The 12,870-nt window shown below is 39.7% G+C and overlaps 1 protein-coding gene across 6 annotated transcripts in view; it reads left to right on the top strand.

The window, feature by feature from the left end:
- Positions 1-11,303, top strand: part of MAST2 (microtubule associated serine/threonine kinase 2) — a 389,497-nt gene extending 378,194 nt beyond the window's left edge. For all 6 annotated transcript variants that reach the window (XM_077824259.1, XM_077824258.1, XM_077824257.1 and 3 more), the window contains 5 exons: positions 766-992; positions 2,485-2,607; positions 3,774-3,910; positions 4,124-4,311; positions 4,985-11,303. In XM_077824259.1, the coding sequence (XP_077680385.1) occupies positions 766-992; positions 2,485-2,607; positions 3,774-3,910; positions 4,124-4,311; positions 4,985-7,044 (2,735 nt within the window). In that variant the 3' untranslated portion in view covers positions 7,045-11,303. The remainder of the gene's footprint in view (positions 1-765; positions 993-2,484; positions 2,608-3,773; positions 3,911-4,123; positions 4,312-4,984) is intronic.
- Positions 11,304-12,870: the final 1,567 nt, after the last annotated feature.

The raw sequence follows: 12,870 nt of genomic DNA, 5'->3' as shown, positions 1-12,870 counted from the left end.
GTAACAACTGTAATAGTTTTTAGCCAATAGGCCAGTTGAATCACACCCATGTAAAAGGGGAGCTGGTTTTGCAGCTGCTCATTTGTAATATAATTTTTAAATCATTACAATACTCCTGCATTAGCTACTTCCTACTTGTAAATATTTTGCCCCTTCTGAATTAAAAACCCCACAACTTCCTTGAGCCAGTTGTAGTCCAACCTCATATCAAATTTCATTTTTAAAACCCAGGTTGGTTTTGAGTTACATTGGGCAGAAAAAGTGACCCACACCATGTTTACTATTTATTTGAACAGTGTATTCTCTAATCTAGAAACTGCTATTCCCTATATATAAAATCATGTATCTATATAAAATATTGTAAAAGAAATCTTTGGTAGACTGAAACTGTATACTCCAGGATTCTGCCTGGAGCAAATATTTATGGCTGAGTAATGAAATCCCTGAAAATAGCTTTTCAAAATGGACACATTGACCCAGCTGTAATTCTAGATGACAAACAACAATGCTATACTAAGTACATAATAAGTACTCACTTTTTTGAAAACAGCACTGATTTTGACCTTTCAGAGCACTTATTAATTAAAAAGACTACAGGAAATGAACCTTGATACATTTGATACTAAAGGAATTTTTAATGCCGCTTTCACTAGCTTTATAAAAACATAAGGAAGATTTCATTTCCTATTAGAATTTTAACAGGAGTTATATTTCCCTTTGAAGGTCAGGCTTTCTAATTTGCACTCCTTTGTATCATCACTGTAGATCACCACACTTGCTCCCCATTGGCTAGTCCAATGTCACCTCATTCTCTGTCCTCCAACCCATCTTCAAGGGACTCCTCACCAAGCCGAGACTTTTCTCCTGCTATCACAAACCCAAAACCACCAATCATAATCCATCGGGCTGGAAAGAAATATGGCTTTACCCTTCGTGCTATTCGAGTCTACATGGGGGATAGTGACGTCTACGCTGTGCATCACATGGTCTGGGTAAGTCAGTGTTTTTCTAATAAGAATGCTCTTAGGGGCTGGGAATTCTTTCTTTCCAGATTGCAGGTTTAATCTATAAACTGTCCTTTGCTGCCATGTATCCCCTCTCCTAATTCAGACCCAAAGGAGTCTTTTGACAGACAAAATCTTTTAAAAACCCCTGGGGTTTTTAATCAGGAACAGTCCAACCCCATCACAAAAATCACAACAGTTTTTTCCTTTTTCCACCACTGGTAACGTAGGTCTGTCTCCTTTTACCAGAAGTGAATATATTAAAGCATGTGTCTTTGTGCAACTCCTCTTGCTCTCTATTGGGGTTGTCACATGAGGGTCAATTACAGCTAATTCATCCTGAGCTGTGTAAGCAGTGATAGTTTGCTTAGATCAACCCAGTCTGCTGGAATTTTCAAGACAGCCACTGGGAGTTGATTACATGCCTTAAACCATCTGTGCCTTTACATTGATTGTCCAGCGATTTGGCATTCAGTTTAGCTGTGTTATGCCAAGTGATCTTACTGTCTGCTTCTCCATATCTCTCTTCCTTCCCCTTACAAATATATGATCTGTGTGATCTTTCTTTGGCAATGACTGTTAACCATAATCATATTCCCCAAAACGGTGTATATTATTTAAAATGCACTGTTTTAGAATTATAAGAGAGGGTGGAGGGCAATGGTTTCTTAATATCGTTCTATATCAGTGTTTTGGAGACCTCATTAGGAAAGCCAGTCTTTGTATGTGGTGATCATTATTTTTCTACTTAATGAGCAGCATAAAACAATCTGGAACTGGATTTTTCTCATAGTAGCTTCCCTTGAAAAATTCTGTATTTATTAGCACTGTGGCTTGCAACCTCTTCAGTCCACGTTGAAGAGAAAGCTGCTGCAACAAGTTACGCCTCACCTTAATGTTGTAGGCCCCTATTTTAATGTGGGGATGGCAGCATCACCAATGGGGGAAAAACCTTATGGGATGATTAGGGCATCACGGTTTAGAGAAAGTACTGTGCTAAAGGATGGGAGGTGGAAAAATAATTTGTTTGGAGTCAGATGCATGATATGTACAATCTCAATGCCTGGAAACGTGGCTGACAGAAGAATGAGGCTACAAGACTTTTTAGCCAGCTTCCAAGATATGTGCTCCAGGATGTTTAATTCTGAAGCTCAGTGGGCTTAATTTTCTTTATATTTATACGGATATCAAGAATATTCAGAGTGATAATTAATGATGATCAAAAATTTGCAAGGACACTTAACCTCATGGTTCAAGGCTTAAGCCAATTTCTAACTCTTAGAGATCAGGATGAGACCTGTGGGGTGCAGATTATCCCACATCTACTATTGTGAGGTTCTTACGCCTTCCTATGAAGCATCTAGTATTGGTCACTGTTAAAGATAGGATCCTGGATTGGATGGACGTCGGGTCTGGTCCAGTCTCGCTATTCCCGTGTTCCTGTGTATTTTCAAGTAAGTCATTTCCCTGTCATTGGCAGCATGTGGAAGAAGGGGGTCCTGCTAATGAAGCAGGTCTGCGGGAAGGTGATCTGATAACCCATGTCAATGGAGAGTCTGTCCATGGACTGGTGCATACTGAAGTGGTGGAACTGATCCTGAAGGTAGGGCCGGAACATGCTTGTATTACAGAATGTGGACAGTATATACCTAAAAACTGATTTAAAACACAGTTAGTATCTGATTGTCAGAGGATCATTTTAAATGTAAGTTAAATACCTGGCTCCTAACATTAGCCTTGCAAAAATCCTTTGCTTTAATCCCATTGCCAGGTAGAAATTATTAGTCTCTCCCGAAGTCTCCAAAATTGTCTCGTTCCACTTTAAACTGACATTCCATTGATGTTTGTGGAAAGTAACGGCCTATCAGGTATATTTGGCACCAGAAGAGATGCTCATTTGTTTGACTTTGATGATAAATTTGGAAGCAGTCAACAGGTTAATATGGTGTAACTATAATAATCCCCTCGTATCATTTTAAGAAATACCCTCACATTTTTCCCATTAATTTTGTTTTGCTTTAGGCTGTTAATGTTATTAGCTCTTAATACTGTTTTTAAAAGAGGCTTTGTAATAGCTGGTCTTGAAAGTATTTAGCTAAATGACTTGTATTTTGATACCTCCTTGTTTGCTGAGTACGTTTATGGAAATAAAATGAACCCTTTAACAGTTCCAAGAGACAGGCCTTTGGTGTGGGGTTTGCACATATGGAACAAATGAGGGATTTTTCTGATACAAGTCGAGGGGACCAGGCTAGTGCTTTTAGACACAGTCAGTGTAGATTCATGCTGATGGATGCCTGATGCATTTCAGTGTATCTGTCAATCTATCAGCATGAAGAAAGGGTCAGACACATAAGTAGGGAACAGGTTTGGGTGCCAAAGAATGCTGCTTTGTCTGAATTTCTAGAAGGAAGATGATTGTTGTAGTTCTCATTAGTAGTATGTATTGGCACCATCACCATGATATCTTGGTGTCTTACAAGGCGTAAGTTGAGGCATTCAGGATCTCAGTAAGAGAGGCCAAAGCCCATGCACCTTCTACTCTGTGCAGCTGTACCAGTTAGCTAGGAAACCAAGATTTAATCTGTTGTGAAAGCCTGATGAAAGAGGTCCATCTTACTGCTCTAGATGAAGACTCAGAGGGAAAGGGGATTAGTCAAAGGAGTAAAACATGTCAGCCTGTGATTAATTAGCAATCCACTTGCTCAACACCTAGAACTGCCAAAAGCAATCTTATTCTATACAACTGCCATCTCTTGTATCCGACAGAGTGGAAATAAGGTATCTATCTCTACTTCCCCATTTGAGAACACATCAATCAAAGTTGGGCCAGCTCGGAAGCCCAGCTACAAATCTAAGATGGCTCGAAGGAACAAGAAAAGCAAAACTAAAGATGGGCAGGAAAGGTGAGCTTGATATTTTTTTTTTTTTTTAAACTTTGAAAATTAAATGCTCCCGAGGTAGGTAGACCTTGTCAAAGCAATTTCCATGCAATAAGTTTGTGTCAGCACACATTGTTATTTACATCACGCCTCTAAACTGAGTGAGAGAGATGTGCCTGTAAGAATAAATAAATCTTTTGGTTTGACAAATGAGTAACTTCTAATTCATCTTCCCAGTAAGAAGAAGAATTCTTTGTTCAGGAAGATCACAAAGCAGGTGTCATTGTTGCACACTAGCCGCAGTTTATCTTCACTTAACCGCTCTCTGTCTTCTGGAGAAAGTGTTCCCGGTTCTCCAACCCACAACCTGTCCCCTCGGTCACCTACGCAGAGCTACAGATCTACTCCCGAGTCTGTACATTCAGGTAAAAAAACTGTTTATAGAGGGGATTTTAATTTTTAATGGCTTCATTTTTAAAGCAAAATATAAAACAGCCACCAACCAAATATTAAGTTTACATTTATTTGAACTTCAAAGCAGTAATTTCTGTGTACGTCTGTCTTTGCTGTGGGTAGATAAAAGTTTAATCATGAAAAAGGTCAGTCTTTGTTCATTATATACATGGGTGGCTCTTTTAGCAGTGCAGATGTGTGGTGCAAGTTATGATCTTTCCACAGTATTTTACCTTTTTTTATAATAATACATAAGAGAAAAATAGTTGAAATGTGGAAAAAATCATAGCTGAAAATTTGGCCAGTAGACAGAGAATTTTAAGAAACTTGCATCCTGACAATAACAACGATAAAATGCATGATTTTATGTACATATGGCTTAATACGGTAGTAACAGAATGTTTTCTCACTGAGTTTCTGGGAAATACCCTGTAGTATTTTCTGATACTGATTATGTGACAATCCCATAGTAGCTCTACTGGGAACAATGGTATGCCACCTTGTAATATCTTTACTATAATACCTTGGGGTAATGTGACAAACAGCTCTTCTTACCATTGTACAAGCATAGCATGAATGTTTTTAATTATAAAATAGTAAAAAAATTCCTTTTCTTTTTTCTTTTCTCTTTTTTTTTTTTTGAAGTTGGTGGAAATTCTTCCCAGAGCAGCTCCCCCAGTTCCAGTGTTCCCAACTCTCCAGCCAGCTCTGGACACATCCGACCCAGTTCTTTACATGGACTAGCCCCAAAGCTTCAACGCCAGTATAGATCTCCGAGGCGTAAATCTGCGGGAAACATCCCTCTCTCACCACTAGCTCACACTCCCTCACCAACCCCACAGTCCACATCGCCACAGCGTTCACCCTCTCCTTTGCCAGGGCATTCAGTAGGCAGCTCCAGTATTATTCAGTCCTTTCCTGTAAAATTACATTCCTCCCCACCTCTGGTAAGACAGATCTCCAGACCCAAAAGCGCTGAGCCACCCAGGTCTCCTTTGCTGAAGAGAGTCCAGTCAGCTGAGAAACTGGCTGCCTCACTGTCTTCTGAAAAGAAGCTGGCTTCCTCTCGCAAACATAGCTTGGATATCTCCCATTCTGAATTTAAGAAGGAGATGCTACAAAGGGATCCTAGTCTCCAAAGTTTACAGGAGTCTGTGAATGAAGCAACAGGAGGTAAAGTTGGGCTAGCGGAAAAAGGGACACTGCAGAAGCCATCTTCCAGGAAGCTAGGTGCTATTCGACAAGACAGAGTAGAGAGGAGAGAGTCGCTACAAAAGCAGGAGGCCATTAGGGAAGTAGATTCCTCTGAAGATGAAACAGATGATGGTTCAGAGGATAGTCAAGATGGGAGAAGATTGGAAAGGCAACCCTTCAGAGGAGAACAGGGCTCCAACTCTTCTAATGATGATAATAAGTTTTCTTCTAAACGGGAAAGCAAAGACTATATGGAGGATGATGCTTTTCTAACTGATGATCCAAAAGGTACAGCAGACTTGCAGAAGGTAACAAAGCAGCCACCTAAGGCTGTCTCAGAGGCACTGCAAATTAGCATACCCCAGTCACAGTCAGAGATGCTTACCAGAACATCTCCAGGAGAATCTGGCAAATATGAAAAGCCACTGCCAGGGTCAGGAACAACAGCAAAAGAGCATAAATTGCCAGAAAACAAAACCTTTGAGCACATTAGTCAAGAAGAGGCCTCTTATGAGAGCATCAAATACACTGTGGGGAAAAGTATAGATTGCATAGAAGATACAAAGTGCCCACCTGTGGGAATCCTTCAGTTTGAGCAGATCCACTCTTCAGGGGTGTCACATGGTAAAGATGCTCCAAAGGAGTCCGTGTTAACAGAAATCAATCAAAAAAACCAGCGTTCACTAGCACTTACTACTTGTTGCACAGTGGGTATAAACTCTCCTCTATCAATAAGCCAAACAGACTGCAGACAAACAGATCACAAACAAGAACTTCAATCTACAGAACAGAGCAACAGATTTCAACATCTGGCAAATGTAAATGAAACATCTCCAAAAAGTCCTACTGCTGAAAAACAGCAAACCTCGTGCCATGCAGAGGGCTCTTCACAAGGCAAGAATCAATTAAATGCTAGGAAAATTAGCCCAAGTAATGCAACAGGTGCTGCACCCTCAACTCCCCATGGTGAAATGGCCCTTTCGGTGTCTCAGTTAGAAACTGTAGCTCAAAGTGTGTTGGGCCCAGCGAAGCTTGACGTGTTGGGTACTAGAAAGCTGGAAACTGATAAAGAGTCCCCCCAAATGGACCTGTCCTGTAAGAGAGATTCAAAACAAAGAACCTTTAAGGAAACGTTAAAGGTGGGATTAGGTCGAGAAAGAGCAAAACCTCTTAGCACAGACAATCTTACTAAAACCTGTGCACCCTACACAGAGTCAATAAGTCCAGCAAAGTCTTGGGAGCCAGCGTGTTCTCTGACAGCAAAAAAAGAGCCAGGTTTTGGCAGTTCTAAAGCACTTGAAGCCTTGGGGGATAACAGGAAAACTTCTCCATCAAAAGATCTACCACATGCCCCTGGAAGAGAGATTCTTAGGGCATCTCCTCTGCCAGATGGCAGTCTGAAGCTCTGTAAAGAGGAGACTCTGATGCAGGAGAAAAGCAAAGAGGCTGGAGGTCAATTAAAAATACAAGACTTTCCGTTGTCACATGAAAATGTTATAAAGAAAACATAGCAGGGTCCCTGGAATACGTGCACTGGAGAATTCTACCTTCAGAAATAGACTGCATGTTTGAATTTTGTAATATACACTAATACGAAATAGAACTGTGTACATCTATTTTTGGGAGGGTTGTTTTTTCATACTGCCTTTTGCATTTTTTTTCATCCTTGCAATTCTATTTTTGTACACGGTGTGCTTGCCATTTGAGGTCTCTTTGGAACAGGGTATCTTTAAAGCAGAGCTATAAAATAGTTTGACTTTTTTTTCTTTATTTTGCCCTGAATTTGGGGTGTGCTGTGCATTTCCCTCCAGTTTTGCATTTATTTCAGATCCCAAAGACTTTTGTGTGCAAAATAGGCAGCTGACATTAAAATCTCTCACTTTTTCAACTTTCTCTTTCAAATTGCATTCATTGTTTCCCAAATTTTCAGATATTTACAAGCCAGTTTTCCCTATGGCAAGGAGAAAAAAAAAACTACCTTGTTAATAGGTTATCCTGCAAATTCAAGCCCTCTTCAATGCAACCCAGATCCCCTTTTTCTCTGTCACTTTACATATCCTCCAGTCCTACACATATCTTAGAGTTCATTGCCTCTATGTGGTCAGTCTGGGGTGCAGGGAACAGTCCTATATATTTTTTTAAACATTATTTTTTAAAAACCTGTTTCTCAAATGAAAGCTCAAAGAAGCAAGTCTCCAATCTGTAGCATGTTTTTCCGGGATGGTTTATTTTTACTTTGTTTTACAGGACGCACGGCACCTCTCTCCTCTATCTTTTAACATTTTAATTGAGTTTTCTCCCTCCCTTTGCTGCCTGCCTTTCTAGTCTGCATTGATCCAGAACAAATAGTGACACCACATGGAGGGACATGGTTGTTTTAAAAATAATAATGCTGATAATTGTAGCACTCTCAAGTACGTCCCAAGTAATGTTAACTTCATGGCATATGGGCATTGGAGACCTCTCCCTCTTAGGATGGATCCAAGTAGTTCATCTCAGGGAGCTTAAGTATTCCTGCTAGTTCTGAAACAGCGTGAGAAACCCAGCAAGGGTTCTGAATTTGCCTTTCTTCTCAGAGAGTGCTAAGAAGTGTTGTTACCTTTGATTCATCAAGTTATGTGGATGAGCTGCAAACAGACTTCAAAACGACACACATGGTATTTCAAGATTTTACCTTTGGTAGCTAGACCATGTCCACTGCTCAGTTCACCCGGTTCCATTAAGAATTACAATTATCTCCTGGGTTCTAGCATTTCTTTGCTTTAAATGTGACCAGTTCTGAATAACATTATTTTGGGGGATGATTAGATCTGTAATAAAACGCTGATAAATACATAGTATAACATATCTCTGGCATTGTAAGCCATTTCCTTACTCTAGCCAATTAAAGCCTACTGTCAAAGAATGCTACTGTCATTCATCATAGAATGCTCTTGGCTTTCACTCCAGCCTTGTCTGAGTATATCTGTGTGTGGATAGCCTACAATATCTAGTTACCCAATTCACTGGTGTACTTTGATAGGAACATTTCTGAATGGTGACTGTACTTGCAGCAGTACACCAGACAAAGAGTCGCATCTATTGGTCCAATCTCATTCTACCGCTTTTTTCCATTATGAAAACCTCTTTTGAACTTTGAATTTCTACTTATTTTCCCTAAATGTATCTTTTGCATAGGAATACAGTTTTCCCATCTCTCTTTCAACCTGATTTAATTCGTGATGCACCAATTCCAGGAATCTCTGAATTTCTTGTCCTCCCTTTTTCTCTGTAACCATTTTTTTCATTCTATAACTGATTTTGGATGCTGAGATTTTATTTTTGGACCAACTTTTGTTTTGGAGTTCTTTTTTATATTCATGGAACTGTTCACTCTGTGTGTGTGCGTGTGTGTGTGTGCATTTACTGTAATGCTGTTAAGAATGCACAGGCTTCTTAATGTACTAAGAGAAGCATCAACACTCCCAAGCAATTCATAAATAGCTCCAACAGTGACTGTTAAAGATAGACTTACTGTGTCTTTGATCCTTGCACTGGAATGCATGAGCTAGTCAAATGCACATGGGTTTGCAATTGTAAATCACGACCTTTGTACTGCCCAATCAGTGTCTTTCATTTACCAACCTCTTGAAGCACTCTTTATTTTGATAAGCGTGTCATCCTGTGTTGATTTCAAGACAATAGTGAGTGCAGGTTTTGCTGCTGCTAACTGATCTGACTGGGTTTCTTCCCAGTGGGTCGATCGATTAAGAAGTTTTCAAGAAGAAAGGTCCAATTGGCAGTACAGACTAATATAAAATGTGCAGAGTCAGAAACTAACCCTCTAAGAGATGCCCGATAATTTTTGGAAAATCTATTACATTTAATTACTTATATGAACTTGTACCATGGAGATAGCCTTGTAATGGGAGTGCTGTGTAATGTCTGCCTTGGGTTATAAGAATTATATACAAAGCACACCTAGATCTCATGTGAGGTAATTTATATTAAGATATAACCCAAATGGTCTTTGTTTGAAATATAAAATAAGCAGTGAACCATCCCTCTCCCATGGCACTCATCAATTGGGTGGATGACAAATTGCCCATGAAAAATAATGCAGTATAATTTGTGTGAGAATAAACAGCACTGTGTCTAAATGGTCTGTCAATTCTAGCCTACTAAAAGCGTTGTGACCCTTTGCTCAGATATGGAGGGGTCACAGCTACTTGTCTGGGAGGTTACCAGGGAAGCTCCCAGAAAGAAGGCATAGCACATTACAACAGTCTGCAGAGTACTACTCCTTTAGCAGATTGCCTCTCCTGCCTTTGAAAATAGGACTTGTTACAGTGAATTTCAGTTTTATCACTCCCTAAGTAATCACAGCTGAGCAGAGGAGGGTTGTGAAGGGGCCTGACACATTTCAGCTTTTGAATGATGGCACCAAAGGAATGTTTGGCCAAAGAAAGTATAAGGTGCGTGTTTAGCCACCCAGTGTCTGTATAGCAGATGCAAATCAATAGGTTCGATTTTAAAAGTCCACCATTTGAAAGCCCAGGTAGGCTGGTGTCGCCAGGGAAAGGTCCATTACTAGTGGACCTCACCAGCCTCACAGTCCCTATCCCTTGTCAATTAAAACGTTGCCCAAGATGCCAAGTACGCACAGTCCCCACTCTGTTAATTGATGTCATTCTGGCACCTTTTAGCAAAGCTCTTGGGAAAAGCTGAGAGAAGATTTCCATGGAAAATTGTGACGATGAACCAGATACATGCCAAGATTTATCACTGTCTGGCTGAAAAACGAAATAGTAACTTAAAGAAATAGTTTTCTGACTCAATCTTAGAGATGGGAGAGATGAGACATTGGAAATTAATATCTGTGTGCAAGGGTGGGGTGTGTGTGTATGTTACTATGGCTTTTCAGAGTGCAAGTTGAGTGTCATTCTGGTGATACAAAACATCCTACCGGCTGAGTCTGGTCACCACAATGAACACTGAATTGGACAAGGGGAGGTAAAACGTGTGTGTGAGAGAGAGAGACCTAACCATCTAAGCATGTTACTTTCCTGAGGTTTTTTTCATTTTGTTTGTGGGTTTGGGTGCGAGTTGTTTTGTTTTTCTTTTAGTCATTTTGCTTTTGGAATTTACCATATATAATTTGTTCCCACCCTTGTCATCCTTTTTTATCTCTATACCCAATTGATGCATTCCTGCAGAATGCTTCATTTCAGTGTTATTTTCCCTCTTGCCTTTTAACTGTAGCATCTAAGAAAAATGAATGATATTTATTGTAAATATTAGACTGTAGCATTGTAATCACCACTCCTGGGGTTGAATGCCAGAGGCTTTTAACATCCAGTATCCTAAAGAATGCTTGTTGGGGGATGGGCAAAAGGCGTGACCTGTGGTCTTGACATCCACACTGCATTAAGGTGTGATTTAGATTTTTTTCTTCCTGCACAGGGAGGATAAAGTCTTTTCTTTGGTTTTCTCTTACTGGATGTGAAGGATAATGCTGTACTTCTAGTAGAAGATTTTGACAGACATGTGTGTTTACGTTGTGTTCAATTATCATATCCAGGCGGCTGTCAGTGTGGCTTTGAAGCTGGGCTCTGGTGTCAAGCTGTGTTACTCAGCACTTGGCTAGATAAGAGGAAGATGTGGAATTTAAGTGTTTTTAGAAACTTGAACAATTGCCACATAATAGCGGTGCAATAATTTTTATTCATGTTGTACCTGCATGTTGATGTTTAAATCCTCCTCTGAAATAAATTTTTTACATAAATACAAACTCTTGTTTTTCCTGATTTTCTGTCTCCTATTTTAAATCTTCTGCAGAATATGTAGGCAGCATTGCCATGCATTTCATGCTGCCAGCTAAAAAGTCTGTTTAGCTTCACTGTGTGCTTTGAGGCTATTATACTCAAATGAATCCACAGCATATGGAGATGGCTGCAAAATAACAGCAAGCTGGTGACATCAAGGTAAATCCAAAGCTCTCTGCAAGTTCTTCTGATTTTTTTTTTCTGCTTGGATCAGTTGGCTGCATAAGCCAAAAGTTTCCTCCTTTGCACAAAACTTGCCTTCCCCTACTGAGATCCTTGGTTCTTGTCCTAAGTGACTGGTTAGTGTAGAATCCCTTGTGTGGGCTCAGACCATTCCCATCACTGGATCTTATAAAGAGACACACAACGAAGGATAAAACTCTTAGTTCAGCTACAATAGAAAGCAAAAAGCAACAAAACAAGAAAAGGGGTGGGGGGAAAGGTAATGTAACCAAGCATAATGTATTTTAACAAAAAATTAAAAATAAAATCTAGCTCCTCACCATTATGATGGTGGTGCTCCCCACCATAACCTCTGAGCCTTCAAACTCAGAGGAAGCTGGCCGCTTTCTACCATGGCATGCAGTCATGTGTGGGCATAGCCCTCCTGATACGTGCATGGATCAACATTGTGGGACAGAACCAGTCATTGGAACAAATTAAATAGAACATGCATTATTGCATCTATATTTTATACTGCATATGTGCATATGCATATGTACAATGCAATAAATGTTGTGTACAATGTATGCATGTACCTGCACTTAGGATGCGGGTGTCATAGCAAACAGCTAAAGCATTGGTAGGACAAAATGCTGTGCTATGACCCATTGTAACAAGGCAGAGAGGTTAGCATCATGAGCAGAAATTACTTAACCATTCTTTCTGTACTTATTTTATACTTCACTGTCTCTATGGATAAAGTATCACAGTGCGGCACTCTGAATCTTTTTGGCAGTAACTAGTCCTAAAATACTTAACTGCAGTAGTTGACCTAGAAATTGTGCACTCCTTCAGTGTAGATAGGCCTTCAGAGGATCTCCCCTACCTTCTTTTCAGAGGGATGGGCATAATTCTAAAATCAGTTGTGACTGAGCTGAGCTCACTGGTCATTTTTGTTTGCTGCCATTAATGAGGTCAATAAGAATAGATTTAAAAAATTTATTAAAGCTAATGTTAAAAAAAATTATATAATAGGTTGAGAAAAGAGTGTTCATCTGGGTATAGTGCTTAGATTATCCACAAATCCACAAGTTAGTTTTTTAAAAGTCATATGATACATAGAGCACATAATCAGCAATAACCCAAATTTAGGTGAATAGATTTAACAATACAGTTTAGATATTAGAATCTGAATACCGGGTACATCACGCATGAAAAGTTGTACAGAGATATTTGGTTGTGGAAAGCAAAATATATCAGAGTGGAGATTGTCCCTCAGTAATTGAGAATTAGGTTGGTTGTCCATTTAGAAAATACAATTCATGAGGAAAGTATTTGTTACTTTCCTGACTGCGCTTCTCATCGCCACTC

The sequence above is a fragment of the Eretmochelys imbricata genome, chromosome 8 (assembly GCF_965152235.1).
Source record: "Eretmochelys imbricata isolate rEreImb1 chromosome 8, rEreImb1.hap1, whole genome shotgun sequence".
Classification (NCBI taxonomy): Eukaryota; Metazoa; Chordata; order Testudines; family Cheloniidae; genus Eretmochelys; species Eretmochelys imbricata.
This window is presented reverse-complemented; position numbering and strand designations above follow the sequence as displayed.